Here is a 21621-nt window from a genome sequence, read left to right as displayed (position 1 = left end):
AATAAAACGTCTCAACCTCATCCCACTAGAGATTACTCTGCACATAACTGTAGTTATTGTGAAGGCTATTTTAGCCCCTGAATGCGAAGATACGGGGCAAATGAAACTGATGCAGGATTCACAGATAGAATAATCACTGATTTATTTTTTTGCAGAAAGGTAAAGAAAACAAAAGCAAAAACAGTCACTGAGAAAATACACTGAGAGAGGACACAACAAAGACCAGATGCAGAAAATATATAGCCACGAGAACATTAGGACAGAGTAGACACCCCTGGGAGCACAGTTGAACACGATGTACCTAGAAGGGCATAAAAGGATGAAACACAGAGTGACGATCGCAGGAAAGAGATGAATACCAGGATGAAAGACATAGCCAAGACAGGAAAACCACAAAAACACAGAGAGCAGAACGGCACGGGGACAAAACTGGGGAGACAAAAAGCACGGAGATGAAACTGGGACAGGCTGGACATGAAAAGGGAATCAAACAAGATCCAAGGAGTAGAAATATAAAAAGCTCAGAGGTTTTTGTATGTAAAAATGTCTCAAATTCAAGGGAACAAATACAGAGCCCTCCCACCAGCAGCAGTTTCTTACAGCTTCTGACATCAAAGTATTCAAGCTTTCCGAATGGATGGTGAGAGTTTAAGCTAAAACCCTGTGAGTTCCTGTCCTGTATGTGTGTTTAAATGTCCTGCCGCTCACACTGACTATGAAAGCCGAGAGTGAAGTTAAAAACTCCGGGGCTTCATCAGGCCCCCAGCTCTTTCGGGGTCTCTGCAGGTCTTCAGAGGTTCCTCAGTCGGGATTAAAAGTCTTAAATGTAATTAACAGAAGCCTGACTCTGTCTCTGTGCTGCAGATGGAAACATCAGGTCTAAATGTTCCTGCCGATGCTCTTTGCCTGACGTGACAGTAACTGTGCAGGAGGATTTTTTTTATATTACTGATAAAAAATAATAAAAATAATGATAGGATTTTATGATTATATGATAAATAAAAATAAAAAACAAAGGACAGGGAGTGCTGCGTGTGTTCAGCTGCACAGTCTCTCCTCTTTTACTGGTAGAAATGCTTTTATTCTAGATACTACAAAGTTGTGCATATATATATTTATCACACTATATTTCTGAATAAACAGGTTGTTTTAAAGAGCTCTCTGATTTCAAGTGTAGGGCTGAAACAGAATGCCACCACCACAAGTTATCTCCCTCTTAGATAGTCAATACCCAGCTAGTGATGAACTTTACGGGGAGCGACTCAAGAGACGTCCAATAAGAGTGAAAAACACTGTTGATTGACATACGACCTGTGAATAAACACGTTAGAAGTTCACCTAGGCAACCGGAGCCTGAAATATCCTCACATGACCAGCTTTCAGCTCCTCAGTGACCATTAGGTGAACTGAGCGATGAGTGTTTAAAGCCTTCAAAGGTCTGAAATTATGTCATTTGGTGAGGCAAGCTGTTCAGTCTCCAAATAGATGCAGAGTTTTTAAAAGGTTTTAAAAAGCTGTAAATTTATGATAAATGTGCCAATTTTCTTCCTCCTTTCTACAGCGGTTACTCTGGCAACAAGAGCTGAAGAGACAACACACACCATACACACACAGTCAGTTTTTACCTTCACTGCTTTTTAAAATTTAATTTATCGATCCAAAAGTGAGCTGAGCGTCCTGTTCCCCTGAAGGTGAAGTCAGACTGAAATGAGTGAAAGGAGGAAATCTGAGTATCATCACAGGAAATGATAATGTTCATGAAAGAAACACGACTTCATGACAAGAACAACGAGAGTCTGCTGGGTTAGGTATGCCTGTAGAGCGTCTGTAGCTCGTGGACCGCTGCACAAGGTGTCGGTGTTTTAATGTTGGAGGGTAGAGCGCAAAGTGGAGAACTGGAGGCAAGGGGAGGATAGCTGCCCAAGACACATACAAATTCTGAAAGAATAAGATTTTATTATCTCTTTACATTAATAATGAGACCTGCAGAGAGCACAGGGACCTCAGCTTTACTCAGCAGTGCACAGACAGAGCTCTGCAGCATCACAAATCCACTTCAGTGAATCTTTTCTGTTTTTTCCCTGAAAGCTTTACAACTACTCAGTGAGCAGCTGGGGCGAGTTTTGAGAAAAGTCAGCGTCTTCTATGCAAACCACGGCTAGCCGCAGCTAACCACCCCCTAGCAACCAGTGGTTGCCAGGGGGGTTTCAGCTGTTCACAAGGCCTTGAAGTTTTCTGTTCAGAGACTGAATAAACAGCAATAGGAGGAGCATTTCAGGTCAAAAATCTTTAATTAAATATTTTTTTCATTTATTTGCCTTGAACAAATATTTAAGAAAATAAATTACCAAATACTTTAACATTTTAGAAAATATAAAACACAAATATAAAATAAAAACACTGGTGTCTCTCTAGTGCTTGGTCAACAAAACATTACAAATATATAAATATAAAAACTCGACTGAAGGCTTTGATCCAGCAGCTCCAGATTTTTCCAGAAACTGCTTTTGTCAAGAAAGTTTCTCTGTTAGACAGAAAAGTTCAAAATGAGTGCTGCACACAAGAATATTTACAACACAAGAGTTTGACAGCTGTCGCCGAGTTCAGGCAGCAAGTCCAACATTCGGTTTGGTCCATCATTAGCGAACAAGATGAAACTGAGCTGGTTGGACCCTTCAGAGAGATGCTTGGTTAAGTGAAAAGAACTGAGCACCATGTTCTCTCGAGGAATTTTTAAAAAGAACACTCCAGTTTCTGAAAAGTTTTGTGAGGTCTGTAGTTTGTCTCTGAGACAAATGATTCTGTTTGTTCTTTGAGGTTTGTGAGCTGTGTTAGCGAGATGCCTGAGATGGGTCTACAGTTTCACATCAGAGCCTCTGTGAGAGAAAAAAGATTGAGAATAAAGTTGAAAAATTTGGTATAAATTTACATTTTAAAAGACAGATTATTATAAACTCGTGTAAAGAAAAATACACTTTTCAGGCTGAATTTCATGCAGGAATTTCAGTAGTTTGAAGATAAAATTGTTTTTTAGAGATAGCTATATTTAAAGATGTTGATAGAATAAAGTTTTACTGTGAGGGCACCATAAACGTATTATTTCAAAGCTGAAGTAATTTATTTAAAGAAAATGTAAAATTAAAAAAATCCAGAAAGAAAAAAAAAACACTCAAAAAAAAAATTTAAATGAAAAAACTAAAAACTGCTTGCCAAATGTTTTTTGTTTTTTTTGCATAAATAACGGTAATTTTAAAGGTTAACAGGTAATGATATTGATATTTAAAAAAAAATAAAGGTGCACTTTTGTGGAAAGAGGTCACATTTCTGAGAGATCAACCTGTAATTTTATGAGAATAAAATCTTATTTTTAAATACAAACAAATCAAATTTCTTTTTGAGACTAAAAACAAACAAACAAAAAAAATTCATAAATTAAAAATGAATTTTAGGAATTTAAGAACTTGCATGAACTGATGTTTCAAAGTGATACACGTTTTCTTTAAATTTACATTTTTCTTGGACTTTATTGTCAGACTCTTTTCTCTCACTTTCCGGTGGCGTTCGACTGCTGTTTATTTTTGTTACCATTAAATCACTGGTGAGCTTTTAATGCTGAATCAGAGAGATCAGTAAAAAAAAATCCCAGATTGGCTGATATGACTTCCTCTTGTACAAAAATTTGTTATCAATCCACCTCCAGACCTTTTTTATTTGTTGAAGGTTTCAGTGTCATGAATCTCGCAGCCAATCAGAGGGCTGGACAGATGTCCTGCTATCTCATTGTCTCACTGAGAACAGTTCAAGTGTTGGAGAGATGAAGATCCTCTTAAAGGGTCAGTTAGTCTGTCAGCGTTTCCTTTGGTGTAGTGACCTGTGATGACCTGCAGGAGGCGATGTTTGAGGAATGAAGCTGCTTCACACTCTCGAAAATGACCCGAACCTCGTCAGATGGCACCTTTTGGTCAGCGTGGACCTCCATGTTCAGGTCTGCGGAGCAGGTGTGATAAACTTCCAGCTCAATCGTCTGGATTTATTTAGACTCCCCACATTGTGTCCATCCTCCTTGTGTTAGCATGTTAGCTTTGTCCCTACACTGCGGGCATGGCGGCGGTCGTCTGTAACCCCAGGAGGGGGTCATAGAAGCAGTCCTCGTTTATCATGGAGGTCATGCTCTGAACGCTGAAGTCTCTCTCCAGCAGGTTGCTGAGGTCCTGCAGATCTCCAGGACTTCGCCGTAGGCTAGAGCTCCGCTTATTTTTCTCCTCCTCACTTATAGATGTCCCTCTTTGCTCCACCTCCTCCTCTCGGAAGTTGAGCCTCTGCAGCTGGGCCTCCAGCTCGCTAGTCAGGGAGCAGAGTCTGCCTCTCATCCCTGCAGCGGCACTGGAGCTGGAGGCGTGGCTCGGCAGCAGAGGCTCTGAGCATGTGTCGCCCAGGACGCTGTCAGACCTGCAGCTCTCCTGCAGCTGGTGAGGAATTGTCTTCTGGGTGTCAGAGTGGCGCTGCTGCCTCCTCCTCCAGGAGGCGCTTCTCTCAGCCGTAGACAGCCTGCTCCTCCTCAGGGATCCCACAGGAGCTCGGTCTCTGAGGAGCAAGCGCAGGGCTCGCAGCACGCTGGCCTTTGTCTCCAAACCGCTGAAATACAAACACAGAGCTGAAGCTTAACATCATCATGCACAGAGTCGAGAACCACCACAGGAACTTGATTGGCTGTCCGTACCTGCTGCACAGCTGGAACACCGTCTCTGGTCGTCCCTCCACTTCAGACCGACTGTGAACCAGCTCCCACACACATGGGTCCTCAGAACCTACACACACAGCACAGTGAGCTCAGACCGTCACAGCGCCTCCTGCTGGAGAGCTGTTGCACCAGCACTGCAGTAACAAACCTCACTCTGATTGGTCACTCACCTGTGATGTTAGCCGGTCTGACCTGGACCGCTGAAACTGGGATTAACCAGCGGAATCTGAAGGGGTCAAGGTCAGCTGATCGGGACGAGGTCTGTGAGAAAAAAACATAAAAACTGACAACAAGAACAGGTGGAGGTGTTTTTTTCTTTTATTCAGTGACATCGCGTTGATGTGTTTACAGCTGAGGAGCCAATCAAGGACGAGGATTACATTTGTAAAGACAAAGAAGCAGATCATCTCTCCAGAACCAGGTTAAAGTTTTTCTGAGATGATCTTTGAAGAAATTAATAGAAACCAGCAGTTGTATGGAAGCCCATTACTGCCAATACAGGAAAAAACAGATTAAGCCAAATAGATTTTTATTGATATTTGACTTAAAAACTAGACATTTTTGGCCTCCATCTTTCTTTTAAAACCTCACAGTGTTTAGATTTATTTAAATGTGATGTTATCTCTCATATGTTTGGTTTTACTTTATCAAAAAATGAAAAGAACAACAATATTATAGTTGAAAAGGAAATTTTAAGTGATTTCATTTATGGGATTTATATCTTTGTTATGATCATTATTTTGATATTCTTTTGATATTTTTAAATATTCTTTAACACATAACACATATTGTTTTACTTTTTAATTGACAGATTTGCATTTTTAATATCATTTTTTTAACACTTTGTTAATTTTTTTTGTCACTGTATTTTTTTGTTTACATTGGCATAAATAGACATACAAATCTGTTCAGTTATACAAATTAGGAGATGAAGAGTAGACGTGCACTCACCATCTTCTTCTTCAGTTTGCTGTTCTCACGGTAAACCAGGATGACGGCTCGTTTGAACACTGAGGACAAAGACAGACTTGTGTTATTCTCCATCAGTTATTACCTGTGCAAGTAAAGAAGTGTGAAGAAGAGACTTCACCCACCAAACAGCGTCAGCTCTGGTTCCTTCCTCAAGCGACCCAGAGAGGGCAGTGGGTTCAACCAGACCACCGACGAGTGGACCAGAAACTCCCCCATCGAGATCTCCGTCACCTGAGGGTGGAGGAAAAAAAAACCCTTCAGGGTATGTGATGCACACAGGTGACACTCAAGTGTGTGTGTGTGTGTCATTGTGTTTACCTGTTTGTCGGCTCCGCTCTGCTCTGCTGCCAGCTGGTCAAACACGCAGCCGTAATCCTCATAGATCTTCTGCATCTCGTTGATGTGACTCGCCACCTTTTCCATTGCTCGCAGTGCCTCTGAGTGGATGACAGTGGAAGTGCAGCTGGTCACAAAACATGTTTAAATACAATGCTGTGAGGTCTGTTACCTCTCAGGTGTGTGTGTGGGTTACCTGTCAGGTGTATGTTTGGGTTACCTGTCAGGTGTGTGTGCTCGGGGCTCTCTGCATCTGTCAGGGACACGAGCTCTCGGAGCAGCAGCGGATACTTCAGGACTCTCTGAACAGGTTTGATCAGGTATGATTCCAGGGAAGACGAGTGCTGATTGGTCGGATTTCTGGCCTCCAGGAACTGTTTGAAGGCTGCGTCTGTTTTGGCTGCGTCACAGGTGGTCAGGGTTTAAGGTTAAATGGAGTGCTGCTTAAATGAGTTTAAAGTGCTCAGACTGTGTTTTCACCTCTTTCCAGAACTTTCTGGACTTTGATGTGATTCGCACAGAAGCCACTGTAGAGCTTGAAGTGATCGGCGTAGTACAGAAATGATCCACCCAATGGGAAGAGGAGTTTCTGAATGAAACACAAATGAGGTGTGAAAAAACTAAACCCATCGAACAAGCAAATAAAAACTTCTGTTCATTAAAATATGGAAATTCCGCATTTAAAATATTGAAACATTTAAAAAGGAGAAATATGTTAACAGCTTAAAATAAATAAAATAGAGTTAATAAATGAATAAAATGTACAAAAAAAATAAAAAAAAGATAAACTGTGAAAAGACAAAATATCTAAAAAAATATATACTATGTATATAATGTAATTAAATAAATTATTAAAAAAATAAATAAAATAAATAAAAATAAAAAAACTAAGTAAAGAATAAAATAACAATAATAATAATGGACCCGAAATGGAGTATATAATAAATATATCAGTTTTAACAATTGGGGAAAAAAATGCATAAAAGTAAAACATCACAGGGCCAAAATAAATCACTGGAGCTTAAATAAATAAAACAATAAAACTTGCATGCATGCACAACTAAAACAAAAAGAATAAAATAAAAAAATAAATGAAGGAAATAAAATCTGTCTGAACCAGCTGATGGACCTTCACCTTGAACTGCTCGGGGGTTTCCAGGCTGCTGAAGTTCGGACAGGCGGCGATTCTCTCCTCCAGCGTTTGGAGAAAAACTCTCTGAAAGTCCAACATCTCTGGCAGACTGCCGAACAGCGCCTCCATCTGACAGAGTGACAGAGAGACACACTGCGGTCAGAGTCACAACCACAACCTTCACTTCACAACCGTCATTTACTGTCGGCTCGTTTTTACCTCGTCTTTACTGAGGAACGTCTCCTTCTGCAGGGGGGTGAGGTAGATGTCGAACAGACAGATGAGATCCTGAAACAGAACCAAAAAAATGTTGTTGATATTAATCAAAGTCTAATTTCTTTTTTCAAATTTAATTATCGGCTCGAATCAAATAGTAAGGTCTTTCCAGCAGTTTTAAACACACAGGTTTGAAGATATAAAGATGTTTAAGCGTACACTCTAATTAAGACAAAAATATTAATATAGCAGATTCTTTTAATATTTGTAAGGGACCCATTTCATACAACCATTTAAAACTAAAACTGTACATATTGTGTGTAAAATCACAAGTATAGATTTCTTTATCACTTTAACATAAAAAAATAGTTTCTGTTTTATTTTATTCTATAAATAAACTGATAAAAAACTGGAGTTTCACACAGTTTTTTCTACTCCTGGTTTAGTATGATGTCACAGAGAGGGGAAATCCCCAAAATGGTAATATCAGGGGCAGCCAATCAGAAGAAATCTAGACATAAGTGGGAGGAGCTAAAACAGCATGTTTCAGACAAAGGATAGGGTAAAAGGTTGAAGGACCAGAATAAGATAAGGAAGGATTATTTTGAACTGAATCATGCAAAGCTACTCTTGTAGAGACAAAGAATAAAAACATGGAGCTGAAAATGAGTCAAAACGCGTCCATTAACATATCAGATGTACTAGCAGTAGTACCACAGTAGTACTACTGTTGCTGTTGTATTCTGACCTTGACGTAGGACTTCTCGGTGTCGACCAGCTCCTGGATGACCTTACGCAGACGCTGACACACGCTTAGGTGGGTGGGGCTCACCGGCTGCAGGCTGACCTCTCTGCCGTACGGGTTTTTGGGGTTGTCGCCATCTCCTGTCTGGCCTTCTGGAAAGGTCTGGTAAAGCGAGTAGACCTGGTCTAAGTTCTGGGAGGGAAACACAGGAACCAAAGCTCAATGAAATCATTCAGGACAACACCACTGTTCATGTGCTTGACAATAAAGAAGAAAAATCAGAAAACAGACCCCACCCCCCCCGGTCCTATTATAGCTGGGGTATTCTTCAGCTCCCACATGACCGTGAATTAGATAAGCAGAAGAAGATGCATGGATCCCAGGTGGAAGTCCAGTAACTGATTTTTGTTCCACTCACACTCAAACTTGAGTGACAAACCGGAGAGAACTGTGGCTCTGAGTCAGGAGAACGAGGATCATTGGAGCAGGAGGTTAATCTCTCTGCTGGATTTTGGGGAGGTCTGGGAAGCCGCTGAGCCAGAGATGAGGTTAAACACACAAACACCAAAATCCAGACAGACAAACACAAACCTGTTCCCAGTCTGAGCGCCGCTGCTGCTGCTATGACCCTGACTGAGGACGAGCTGCTAACCAACTGGCTGCCTCATCCGTCATCATAATCTGGGCTGCCAGCCTCTAACGCAGTGCCGACAGCCTGATGAATTCTGAGCTCCAATGCGCTCACCCTGAAGCTGCAGAGCTTTTGATAAGCGGTGAGGAAGCGTCGCTGCACTTTAAACTCGAGGAAGGAGGAGCGCCCTGAGATCTGAACATGTGGGGAAAAGACTGCCCAGACATGTTCAATTTAACTGTTCATGGAGGTGAGGAGCAGTTTCGATGAAGAACTAAAGACCCACCTCCAGGTTTCAGCAGAGCAGATAATGAACTGGAAGATGATCAAACACGGGATATTAATGTGCACACAAGTGCATCAAAGGCCTAAACAGCAGCAACTGGTGCTTGTTTCTGAGTCGAGTTGAAAGAAACCAACGAGTCTTTGGATGGTCGAGAGTGCAGGATTGACCTTTGACTCCAAAAACACTGAAGATGAAGATCTTTAGGTTAGCGCGATCACAGCGTGACAGTTTTATTAACTCGAACAATCAATTAGTTCATGAAGAATCAAAAGATGCTGTGTAAACAGAAGAACCTTTTAACAGCTTCACTTTTGAGCTCCAGGACTTGTTTTATCTTAATTTTTTAAATCAATTAATTATCTCTGCTTTTTCAGGGTGATTATAGTTGATTTTATCTCACTAATTGGAATATTAGCCTCAAATATTTGATGTTACTTGATGTTTCAACAAGAGGTTTCCCGCTCCTCCAGGAGGATCCTAAGGTATCTAAACTGTTTCACGAAGGAGCAGCTGTTTGACTCTGAGCCGCCCCGGGACATCTGAGGCTGGGATTACTGTCCTGTGCTGACATTCTCTCAGGTGGTGACTTGTTCCTATTGTCCTACTTTCTGTCTGAGCAGGTACAACATAGTCTTGTGGGCGTCTGTACACGTAACGCTGTGATAGTGGTGTGTACAACCGTCTCACACTGAGAAAATCTAAAGCACAGAAAACACTTGTGATCATTTCCTCTACACCAAGTTTCAGCTCTACACCAACCAGCAGCCCGTTTACCAGCAGGACGACGCCGTCAGCGGGACGCCAACAGCCCAGGCAGCTTGCCACCTTGTCCAGGAGCCTCAGCAGCCGCTCCAGGAGCCCCACCCCGGGGAACACCTCCCTTCTATCCTCCTCCTCTTCCTCCAGAGTCTCCCAGTCCTCCTCCATCGGCAGTACCCAGCACAGAGCACCCATGACGAAGGAGTGAAACAACGACGAAGAGGATCAGTTGGGGGCGGAGGTCACCTGATACTCCTTCTGCCGTCGTCAGAAATGAAGAGGCAGTCAAAAACAACACCTACAAGTTGTGTTTCTCCAGGGAAAAACGTTAATCCCTCAGCTCTGACTTTACAAACACTCCTGACTGTGTAAGCTGGATTATCAGGCTGACCAAAGGTCATGTGCACAGAGGTGGGGGGTGGAGCTCCAGGAGGCACAGGAGGATTTCTGCAGGTAAGTCTGAGCTGCCTTCTTTGGAAACCAATCACATCCTCATAAAACTTCTTGATTTCATATGACGGGGTTATCGCCGATCAAAGCAAAACACAAGCGGCTTGGTCATGAATAACATACAACCATTTAAAAAAAATCCAGATGTTCTCAGACTGTCACAGACTGAAGCTCACCTCCTCTGAGGGCTCGGTGTCCTGAGGTATCCTCGAAGAAGTGTCATCGAAAACGGGAGGCAGGATGCTGTCTGCATCTGTGATGACAGAGGAATCTGTGAGATGAAGAAGAAATGTGATCTGTGATCTTTACAGGAGAACTCCTGCTGCTTTAACTGGCCTTCACAATAAAAGCCTTTGATTCTGGTTTCTGTAAATGAATCTGATCAATAAAACAGCTGTGACTAAAATGGTTGAGTTTATATTTAAAACTGGAAATCGGTTTGATATAAATGTGAAATGTGTTTGAACATTATGATGCTGTTACCAGAGCGTCTCTGCTGTACCTGTGATCCAGGTGTGGATGTTCGTGGCCGGTGGTCGGCGGCCGGGGTGGAAGGGGTCAGCGTGGTCGGGCCAGAGGTCGGCAGGCTCTTCGGCCTCAGGTGACTCATCCCTCCTCAGCAGCAGCTGCAGCTTCTGATGTCTGAAGAGACTCTGCAGGAGGTCCAGGTCCAGTCCAGTCACAGGAGCGCCGTTAACAGCCAGGACCTCGTCTCCGGCCCTGAGGCCTGATTGGAAACAGAAAAATTAAACTGCATCTTTTAAAGTTTTTTAAAGTTTCTACATTTTTTAAAATCCTAAACACAGACAGGGTTTTTCCCATTCTGGAGGTGTAGCGCTCCACAGGTGACAGCCTGATAGCAGAGCCTCGAGCGCCCCCTGCTGGACACCTTCAAAACCTCAAACTGTCAGAAATGCAGGGTCTCCCTCAAAATAAAACCTGAAACCGTTCTCTGTTTTACCGTCTCTGGATGAAAGTCCCAGCGGGTCCACCTCGCTGACAAAAACATGACTTTTTCCTGCTCCGTCCACGTGACCTGTCACTGCAAAACCTGCAGATTCACAGAAGAAGAAGCACATCACACACAGGTAAATATGCTTATTATTTATCCTCTCAGAACACAAACCAGTCATGTTTTTATACGAATTTTATTTATTCAGTGATGAGTTTTTCTTTCTCACCGAAGTCTTTGTGGCCGTCAGGTCGACAGATGTTCAGAGTAAAAACACCAACAGCTGGAAGCTGCTGTTCATCACGCAACTGAAAACACACAGAGGAGAGTGAACCGGGAGAATGACCTCGCAGGAATCATGTGAATACAAATCGAGTAATTATCATCATTCTGCCCGCAGAAAAAACATTAAAGAGAAGTTGTAGGTAAGTCAGTGAACAGACCTGCAGATCTGCACTATGACCGGCAGGGGGCGCTGCCTCCATCTGTTTGGGAGCGCAGTCCAGATTCTGCAGAAGAAACACAGAGGAAGAATTTTACTTTAAATTAAACTTTTAACTCATCAGCACAGGTTTTAAAGGACTGAGCGACCTACGAGGTTTACCTTCAGTTATTATAACCGATTAGCTTCTATAAGATCTGATCAGTAAAATCATCAATGCATTTGATAAAAACATAGATAAACTGAAGCTTTAAAGGCAGAAAACTATAAAATCATTAAACTAATAGGCAGGTGATTCTTAAAATTCAGACTTTCTCCACAGGACTTAAAGCGACGAGGTGAACTGGAAAATAAGAAAAGCCTGTGAAGAATCCGGAGCTCTGATTGGCTGAAAAGATCACAGGAGATGAAATATGGAGACAAAAGGGTAAAGAGGAACAGTGGGATACAGAGGAGACACAGGGGGAGGAAGGAGGTTAAAAGAGGAGCAGAAGAAAGAAGGTGGAGGTCATGTGACAACAGGAGGTGGGGTTTGGTGGGGAGGTCATGTGGAGAGGAGGTGTTGGAGTCATCTCCTGCCTCCTGTGAAGGATTAACTCTCAGGAACAAAGAAATCCTGGCAGAATAAAACAGCCTGGAAGCTTTTAATTCTCAATCACCTCCTCCCCTTCCTTCTCCTCCTCCCACCTCCTCCTCTTCAGAAGGTTGCCCTCAAAAAGCTGTGCAGTTAAACAAACTGTCCTCCTCCTCTTTCTCCCACCTCCTCCTCCTTTTCCTCCTCGGTGAGTTTGATGGGTGACAATTTTGAACACAAGTATCAGTGTCACATCATCTTCCAGCTTGAGTCGTCTTTTCTCTGAGCGATAACCTGTTTCATATTTGCTTAATCAGCAAAAGATCAGTGACTCCTGCTTCAGAGTCGCTCACATCCACCCGAGTGTTTCCTGACGGTGCTTCAAAGGAGCGACGCGACTCCTGTAAACGTCATGATCTTTAACCAGTGAGCTGCTTTCTACAAAGTCCACATAATGTACTGCTGTAGTCAAACACAAACACACAAACACAGTCATGACTAAAGACAAACTAAAAATACTCCCTCCTATATTTAAACGTAATTAAAAATGATAAAAGACTTGGGATGTTTAATTCTGTCCTGCATCAAAACCTAAATTAGCCCCAGGGAATCATGGGAAAAAATGAGCAGGTTGAGCTGCGCTGAAATTACAGGTTTGTGAAGCCGCCATCAGCCTGCCTGGAGTCTGGGACCACCGACTGACACTGAACACATCGGCATCATCATCATCGTGGACTCGCATGCCTTTCCTCGACACCACCTTAAAACATCCACAACAGTCGTGACTGTGGTCTGAGTGGACGGTTGGACACAGTGAGTCACATGATGACTGGAGACCAACATTAAGCAGGAAACACTCGTCAGTACGAAAACTTCTGTTTTCTGGAAGGAATCAAGGATTTTACAGTAATGACCCCCACCCCCCGACATGGCAGTGAAATGGAGGCGGCGAGTTCCGGTAAGTGTATATCTCCTGCAGAGTTGACACAGCGAGCAGCAATCAGCTCCACATGTCCTCTAGTGGAGCTGCTCCACCCGGAAACCACAGCCTGCAGCATCAGATCTGATCTGAAAGCAGAACCGGAATGGAGATCCAGCTGCACACAAACATGCTGCAGGTCTGTCTGACCACAAGTGCTCAGCACAAAGAACAAGCTGCCGCAGGCTTGACTACGAACACCTCCATCAAGCCTGAAGACGTCTCTGTCCACAGAAAGACCTTTCTGTGTTACCGTCTGCTGGGCTTCAACACACAACAAGTAGAGGTGCAGCAGCTCAGAAGGCTTTATTACACCCTACATTCATTACATTTCGAAGAAAAATTAATTATGGTAATAAAAAGTTGCTGGAAATAAATCATTCTGACTTTCAAGAGCAGGACAGCATACAAAAAGCCCTCTGAGCTCTCTGATTGGTCGGTTTTGTGTAAGATGAAATAAACAGCTGACTGATTAGACGTTCAGCTCGAAGCAGGACTCTCAGTCGAACAAAGGCAGCATGTGGCTAGAATTCCCCTCACCAAGGTATCCACAGATGTTTGGCTCAGAGCGGGAGTTACTGCTTGGAAGCATCCTGCGCAGTTCCTTGCTCAAGGGCAGGAGGGAGCAGGTAACGTGCTGCGATCCTGCAGACGCTGCAGCTATGAAACTATGAGGCAGTTTTTCCACTGAGCGTGTATCGGCTCAGTTGAATTGCGAGAATCCAAGCCAAAGCAAAGTGGCGCTGACAGATTTATCCTCCGGACCCTCAGAGGCCAAAAATAACCCACTGTTTATCACGAGGGGACCGTCAGGAGCCAGGCATGATGGGAACTGCAGCTGGATGATGCACTGAGGAGAGGCTAAACTTAGCCTCGTAACGACAGATGACAGCACGCTTCTTCTGGGCTGTTTTTAGAGAGCAGAGAGGAACGACGAGTTCAGCCTGAATCAGACGAGTTGGTTTTAGTCGTCCACGTGAAAAGACTTCAGAGTAGAACGTTTCTTAAACCTGTCTCTGACTCCATGTGAATATTTCACCTTTCAAACTATTTTCAGAAGGGTGCACGCTGCCTCTCACCATACTACAGCACTGAACTGGACAAGAAAAGGGTGCAGTGTAATACCTGGTGAGCTGAGTGTTTGCCACCCCTGCCGCGCCTGTTGAGATCATCCAGGACCTTCAGGGAGGACGGCAGACCCCTCCTCCGGTTTCCTCCCGAAAGAGACCGGCAGCGCCGCCTCAGTGTGGCCTCTTCTCGGCTGCACACCTGTGAGCGTCCAGAGAGGCAGATTTGGTTAATTTCCTTCTTCCTTTCTTTTTTTTTTTTTTAAAAAAAAGGGAAGCGTCGAGCCGCTACTTACCAGAGCATGGAAGGAGGACACGGAGAAGACTCCCAGGCGTCCCAGCATGCTCTTGGAGGGCCTGCTGGCCACAGCGAGGAGGCTCTTTGGGTTTGGGAGCTCGCTGCCCTGCAGGCTGGACAGGTAGCACCTGAGCCTGAACAGATCCAGGTTCAGTTTCTCCAGATTCTGCTCCCACTGCTGGATCTGAGCACACACAGGGTCACACATAAACACAGCTTCTGTATAAAACAATGATAATAACTCATCAGACGGCCATGAAAACCATGAAACATGGTCAGTGAGTCATGGCAAGGCGCTGAGAGAAGCCATCTTTTCTCCATTCACTCATCTGGTAAAGTGTATTTCCTGGGTGGGGCAGACTGCTGCTGCTGTCAATTCCTGCTTCAGTCTCTGTTGTGATGAAGTTATTTTGTCCCTTACTGTGTGATTATCACCCATTATCCCTCATCCCTCCATCCTGTCCTCCCTTTCATCTCCTCTCCTCTCCTCCCCTCCCCTCCTTCCTCTTCTCTTGCTGGACTCTCTCCAATAAATCGAGGCTCTCCTTCTCCTCCTCTGTTTGCCCTCCCCTCCCTCTCAGTAAATGTGTAATTGAATGTTGAGCAGGAAGATTAGCCTCTAATCTCAGAGTTCAAACTGCAGCGCTGGGATCAGTTTCACAGTTCAGAGGAAAGATTAGCAGGCTGCTAAATTATACGTTCTCTGTCTGCACATTGCTGTCACTGGAAATTAACAACAAGAACAAAGAAACCCGCAAAACAGCCTGAAGCTAATCTGTGACACAACAAAGTCCATCCACAGACTCAGAAACTGCACGTTCATCAAGATTTACTGACAGTTCTCCTCTTACAGCTGTTACCTGATGTCTGTTGAAGCAATGCTGATGAAACCTAACTGACTCACACTGATGCTGAGCAGAAAAGAAACCCTTAAACTGAAACACAGTCTGCTGCACAGTTTCAGGATCGTCTAATTTCTCTGCAACAAACACAGAGACAGCAGCAAACTTCAGACACTGAAGGTATCGTGAAGCTCAAAGACAACAGGGCGAGAGTCTGGTCTGATGTTCATGTGTGCTTCACTCAAAGATGGCTGTGAGGGTCATTCTAAAGCATTGCCCATATTCAGGACCGGTGTAGGTGATAATACCAACGTGCTGTCCGCCCTGACCGGACCACTTCTCCCCGCACTCACCTGGCTCTCCACCGCCTTCCTGCTCTTGGGCTCCTTGATGATGGACAGCTGCAGCTCGGCCATCTTCTTCATCTTCCCATCCATGTCAATCTTGTGGAGCAGCGAGCGGCTCTGAGAGCGCAGGAGGCGCAGTGTGTCCTCCTTCCTCTGACGCTTCACCAGCAGAGAGGCACTCGCCGAGTGGATTGCCGTCACCCAGTTCTCCAGGTCAGTCTGGCTGGTGGCCTGGAGGGCGAGACAAGATGGAGTCAGACAGATTTTAAGCAACAGAACAGTATTAAACTTTGAGCCTCCTGCTTTATTAACTCTGAATATTCAGCTGCTGATTGCGCTTTGTTTTAACAACAAAAACCTTAAATACAGAAACCTTTAAATGTAAATTTGCTGCTGAAAGCAGGAAGCAAGGCTCAGTCATCCTCTGATGGTCTGGTTTCTGCGTTTAAGCAGCAGACTTAATGTCCTGATGTTAACAGCTGTTTTTGTTTACGAGGGGACGTGTGGCAGGGTTTAAAGCTCGCTCTTCATCAAGTCATGATCGTAAAGAGGAACATTTGTTGCAGTAATTAGCTGGGTGTCGTGATTCCCATTAGCAGGCTTTCAGCCTTCTCCGCTCGTCATCTTCAGCTGCTTTCAGCCCTTGACAAAGACTCCACCTCCTCCTCTGGGAGGAAGGTGATTTGTGTGTCTGCAGACTCTGCTGCATTAGTCAGAGTGACTCTGGGAATCAAGAGGAGCTCCTAAAAGTTTGAGGAGGTGATCACAGAAATAAATTATTAAATTACATGATGACATCACCTTTACCAACGAGAGTACAGGTAATAATCGGCCTCTCTTTTTATCCCCGCTGACCTCTGACATCCAGACTTTTGCCGCTCGTGTCATTCAAGATCGACTAGAAGGAACGCCAGGAGTTCATCCGGGGCCTCGACACATCTGTGCCTCCTCTTCTTTGTCGGAGTAAAAGTAAAATCTACTCTTTGTTTGTCTGCTTGCTCCTCGGTGTGGGTGGTGTGGAGCTGGCAGCAAAGGGGGAAATGCTCACAGTCATTACCAACAGAAAGACACGCAGAGAAAGTCCCACAGTGTGGATGTTTGTGGTGAGAAAACCAAAAGCTGGTGTGACGCCACACCCCGTTCATTCACGCTGCTCACAAATGAGCCACAGCGATGGGAAAAAAGATGGAGGCAGCAGTTGGAGGAAAGCGATCACAGAATGAAAGAATGAAGAGAAAACCTCAGAAATGTCCCAACACCACAGCTGCTTATGCTGGTGCTGCATTCAAGGATACTCCAGTAAAATCATGTTTCTCAGTGTGCTGGCGGTTCCCTCACCTGGAACAGGTACACGTCTCCATACGAGTTGCTCAGACAGAAGACATGCTCCTTCCTTGGGTGCTCAGGGACGGCCTGGACGATGCTGTCATCAGCCAGGAGAGCGTAGCGAGGAGAAAGCTCCTGGTCGGCGCTGCCGCTGCTCCTCCCATATGTCTCGTAAAACAGCAGAGTGCAACCTGAACAGACAAAATCCATCGTTAATTACACGTTAAATAGTTTATTTCACAGAGATTTATAAATTTTAGCTGTTGATGCCACATATGGTAAAGACTTCAGTAAAATGTTTAACATGAAACAGAACACTTTTTTTTTTTTATCAAGTTTCATTTAGAAGTGCCTAAACCTGCAGTCTCTCTGATGCCCAGCAGGGGGCGACTCCTCTGGTTTAAGAAGAAGTCCTAACCTTCTCTGTGCTGAGAGCAGAAGTGATAAATAGTTGTTGGTCGGTTAACAGTCAACTCAAAAACTACTCGTCAGTATTTCCTGAAACATGCTGAATCTATAATCAGCTGGCTGATTATAGACCTTCCCACTGCCTAACTGGAAACATCCTGGTTAATGTAACCCGAAAGTGACACTGAGGAACCTGGAAAGTTACACTGTGCCTCAGGTGCACAAAGACTCTTTTGCTGCCTTGTATGCAGCATAAGCCTGGTTTCAGCTCGAGCAGAGGCACTAAAGGCATCACCAGACTTCTCCTACGCAAGTTTTCTGCCCTTCACTGAAAATAAGATCAGATCTAATCCTGAAACTTGAACTCAACTTTCTGTTTTCTGGTCCTTGCAGGCGGCCGTACCTTTCAGTGTGACCCAGTAGTGCCTCCACTTGCGGCGGGCGACCAGCTCCAGCTTTCTGTCCTTGTTAACAGTGATGAGAGGTTTGAAAGAGAGCCATCCGGCCCGGCGCACCACACCCTGCTCCTTCTCAAACAGGACATCCAACTGCTCCCCTTCTCCCACCTCCACATCCCCATCTATCTCTTCCTCGTCCTCCTCACCCTCATCTCCGTCCCCCTCTGATGGCTCCGTCCTGTCAGCCGTACTGCTGCAACCCATCTCCAGCTCCTGCATGAAGTTCTCATAGATGTTCTGCCGCTTAGCATCACTGTTCTGGTTCAGACTCCTGGAGGAGCCGCAGTGGAGCGTTGGGAACTGGTTGTGGTTCAGGGAGTGGAGAGGGTCGGAGGAACACAGCGTGCTGCAGCTAACAGCCCCAGCATTCAGTCCATTGATGAAGACATCGGCTGTGTCGGTGGCAAACGGCTCCTGCAGAGAAATCAGAGAGGACTTTATTTGACTGCTGTGATTCCGTCTGCGGCCACTAGAGGCACACAGCAGCCCTCAAACACAGCGCCCAGCACCAGGCAGTATTATTCCAAACCACAATTTTCCCCTCTGTTAGCATTAACGGGGTGTGAATATGCTTCACGCTGCAGTGTCAGCGTTAAACAAACAATCCATCACTGCTCTTGAGCCAATAAGACAACCTGCTGGTTTTAGAGGGCGCGGGTTTGATGCCCGCTCTGACTTTACTTTAAACCTCCAACTGAGTGACTCGTCCAGGTTTGTGCAACACTTTTGAGCAGTTTTCCACATTTAACCGTCATTGTGAAGTGACAGTGACGACATGTGGAGACTTGCTGTTTATAGACAGGCAGAGTGAGTTGGTACAGAAACGCACAGTTCTTATCAGTCAGGGCGTTAAGCTGTTTGTTCTTTAGAGAAAATCTACCACGCAGGTCTTTTATTCCTGAGATAATAGTGGACTTAAAGGATCCTGGATGTTTATTGAAGTGCTTGTCCATGCAATCACTGTATCAAACTCCCCTGTATCAAACACAGTGCTGTGATTGGCCGAGCAGAGCCAAGCCCTCATGGAAATCTAAACAAGGGGTAAATGAAACGTAAGCCCTCAGATCGGTCTGGTTCCAGGTTCCCAAACATTTCTTTCTCCAGTGTCACTATGTGATGTTTTTGTTTTGGTGCTTTCCCATGAAAAGCTCCAGGAATTTTCCAAGAGATCAAAGTTCCTCCAGCACTGCGATTTGTTTTTGATGAGCAGGATCAAAGCCCCGGAAAGACTGAACAATAAAAAGTCCACTGTGATGTATCACTAGGACATCAATCTCAGAGAGCAAAGATGGATTCTCCTGTGACTGTGACACAAAGCTGCAGAGGATTTAAGCTAGACTGATGCTTTCAAAGGGTTTCTGTTTTGTTCCTCTGGGATTAATAAAGTTCTCTGATTGTAATTAATAATCCGGCACACAGACTGCGGCACTCCAGTGAAACGTTGACGCAGTGCAAAGAAAGTTTTTTGGGTTAAACATCTTAAAAACCTTGCAGACGAAACAAAGACAATCAAGAGAGCAGATAATAAAAGTTTATTCGTCAGTCCTTTGCTGTTTGACGTGCATCTGGAGGAACTCAAGTGTGGGAAAACGAGTCCTCATGAGGTCACGCTGATGTAAGGGGGTTACCCAGGTTGTGGGGGGTGGGGTGTTTGGGGTTTCCACTGTGAGGAAACTACATCAGCGTCTGATTTCATTATCCCCGTCATCATCAGCACTGAGTTAAAAAGCACGAACAACAAGCTTCACTACTCCAGCTCCCTCACTGCAGACAGGATGTGACCTCATTCTGCTGGCTGTAAACAGGAAGCCGGGCTTTTTTGGATCAGCTCTCACAGAGAAAGCTTACCATCAGATTACTGATGTGTGATGATGTTTGAAAATGGCGTTCGTACTTAACTCCATGTGTAATGTTGTTAGTCATGATGAGACTTTAATCTAGTTCGACGACTTGTTTAAGTCTGAGGATTAAGGAAGATATTAATTTTAAAACCAGTTTTAAGTTTCTCAGAATATATTTTAAAATTATCTACTAATGAGTTTATAAAAACTTTTAAAGGTTTTGTTTTAGACTGAGTTTACTTTGAAGACATTTTAAGATATTCTGATGATCTTTATTGACCTTGTTCTTTCTTTCTTTCTTTCTTTCTTTCTTTCTTTCTTTCTTTCTTTCTTTCTTTCTTTCTTTCTTTCTTTCTTTCTTTCTTCTTGTTTACAGGCTGTGATTATGTTCAAGTGATAAAAACATATACCTCTACTTTGTCAAACACTAGAATTCAAAGATTTAAAAAAATATTATGATTTTGTGCACTTTTATCAGGGATGTCAGTTCATGTTGAAAATCAACATTCTTAAATGTAAAAAGTCAGAAAACAAAAAATGATGTCATTTTGTCCATCATCAGCAGGTGGCAAACCACTGAGCTCCGCCCACAGCATGACTTCATCATCTTATTGTTTCTCACCTGGATCCTCCTCTTCTTCCTGCTCAGACTTCCTGTCCAGTCGCTCAGACGTCTGATTCGGCTCTTCAGGAAGTCTTTTCGGTTATTCCTGGCAGAGGCAGCGCTCGCAGACTCCACATTTCGGCAGGGCAGCGTGCAGGAGGAGTAATGCTCCTCCATATCACCGGCTGATCCCTCCTCTTTCTGTGTGACATCATCCAGCAGCGCTGCCTCCCCGGCGGGGGTCCCAGCGTCGGTGGGGAAGGCGGGCAGCGTGTTGTGACTGCTGTAAACCCCAGGAGCTGAAATCAGGCTGAAATCCGTGAGGTCCGGCTGCAGGAGCTCCGAGTCTCCAATGCCGCTATCCTCCGTCCGGCCAGAGGAGCAGGTGTTGTAACCTGCAGTTGCGGCGGCGAATACATTAGTCTCTGTGGTGGGGAAGAGGAGGCTGGAGCTAAATCCAGGTGAGATGTCCTCACCCTGAGCGGAGAAGAAGGTGTTGTAGCCGCTGCTGCTGGTGGCAGTGGTGTAGCCGCTGCTGTTGTCCGCGTTCTGCCTGCACACAAACACGTTATCCGTCAGCTCGCTGTTCCCCCATGGCGAGTCGTACCAAGAGCCATCGGAGCTGAGCGAGCTGCCGTTGCTGGTGCGCAGTGACACCTCTGCGCTCGTGGTGGTGGTCGCTGCGGCAGTGATGGCGGGGAGCCCACTCAGACTCTCTGGCTCCACCCGAGCTTTGGTGAACTCCACCCTCATGCTGCCATCTTTGCTGAGCAGCACCTTCGGGCTGCCGCTGCTTTCCAGAGACGCCCGCTCACCCCCCCCAAACTCCCCCCTGCAGAGCCTCTGAGGAGACCCCCCTCTCAGCTTGGCGCCTCCTCGGGCCGCTTTAGGGGCTGGTTCGTAACGCCATGAGGTGTAGGGTGAGCTGGCCATTGGGTGGTTCAGGTAGCTTTTCCCTCGGCTCCTGCAGCCTCCCTGGCTGCTCCTCCACCAGCTGCGAGCCGATGTCACCTCCTCCCTCCTGGAGGAAAACCTGAAGGAGCACGAGGGCTTGGCAGGGGAGACGAAGCTGCTGTGGCTGTCTGCGTTTCCCATGATGACCTGGAAGAGGATGGAGGAGGATGACATCATCAGATGTGAGGCACAAAAACGAGCGACACAACAGCCAGGAAACAAACACACACACACACACACACACACACACACACACACACA

At 44.9% G+C, this 21621-nt stretch overlaps 1 protein-coding gene across 4 annotated transcripts in view; it reads right to left on the bottom strand.

The window, feature by feature from the left end:
* Window positions 1–1076: 1076 nt before the first annotated feature.
* Window positions 1077–21621, bottom strand: part of LOC102292817 (rho guanine nucleotide exchange factor TIAM2) — a 49222-nt gene continuing 28677 nt past the window's right edge. For 2 of the 4 annotated variants that reach the window (XM_005937640.3, XM_042226870.1), the window contains exons 3-24: window positions 20425–21507; window positions 17907–18375; window positions 17108–17286; window positions 15776–16000; window positions 14579–14764; window positions 14341–14484; window positions 11664–11729; window positions 11450–11528; window positions 11230–11319; window positions 10771–10995; window positions 10445–10539; window positions 8146–8334; window positions 7401–7469; window positions 7185–7310; window positions 6530–6638; window positions 6270–6449; window positions 6032–6150; window positions 5836–5944; window positions 5693–5751; window positions 4912–5002; window positions 4721–4808; window positions 1078–4635 (exon numbers count right to left, since the gene is read on the bottom strand). In XM_005937640.3, the coding sequence (XP_005937702.1) occupies window positions 4089–4635; window positions 4721–4808; window positions 4912–5002; window positions 5693–5751; window positions 5836–5944; window positions 6032–6150; window positions 6270–6449; window positions 6530–6638; window positions 7185–7310; window positions 7401–7469; window positions 8146–8334; window positions 10445–10539; window positions 10771–10995; window positions 11230–11319; window positions 11450–11528; window positions 11664–11729; window positions 14341–14484; window positions 14579–14764; window positions 15776–16000; window positions 17108–17286; window positions 17907–18375; window positions 20425–21501 (4521 nt within the window). In that variant the 5' untranslated portion in view covers window positions 21502–21507 and the 3' untranslated portion in view covers window positions 1078–4088. Of the gene's footprint in view, window positions 4636–4720; window positions 4809–4911; window positions 5003–5692; window positions 5752–5835; window positions 5945–6031; window positions 6151–6269; window positions 6450–6529; window positions 6639–7184; window positions 7311–7400; window positions 7470–8145; window positions 8335–10444; window positions 10540–10770; window positions 10996–11229; window positions 11320–11449; window positions 11529–11663; window positions 11730–14340; window positions 14485–14578; window positions 14765–15775; window positions 16001–17107; window positions 17287–17906; window positions 18376–20424; window positions 21508–21621 lie in introns of all 4 variants that reach the window. The other 2 variants (XM_014338518.2, XM_014338519.2) reach the window with 2 other exon arrangements.

Source organism: Haplochromis burtoni, unplaced genomic scaffold (genome assembly GCF_018398535.1).
Source record: "Haplochromis burtoni strain Fernald_Lab_line unplaced genomic scaffold, NCSU_Asbu1 Contig_232, whole genome shotgun sequence".
NCBI classification, from domain to species: Eukaryota; Metazoa; Chordata; class Actinopteri; order Cichliformes; family Cichlidae; genus Haplochromis; species Haplochromis burtoni.
Note: the sequence above shows the minus strand (reverse complement) of the source record. Positions and strands in the feature narration are given on the sequence as shown.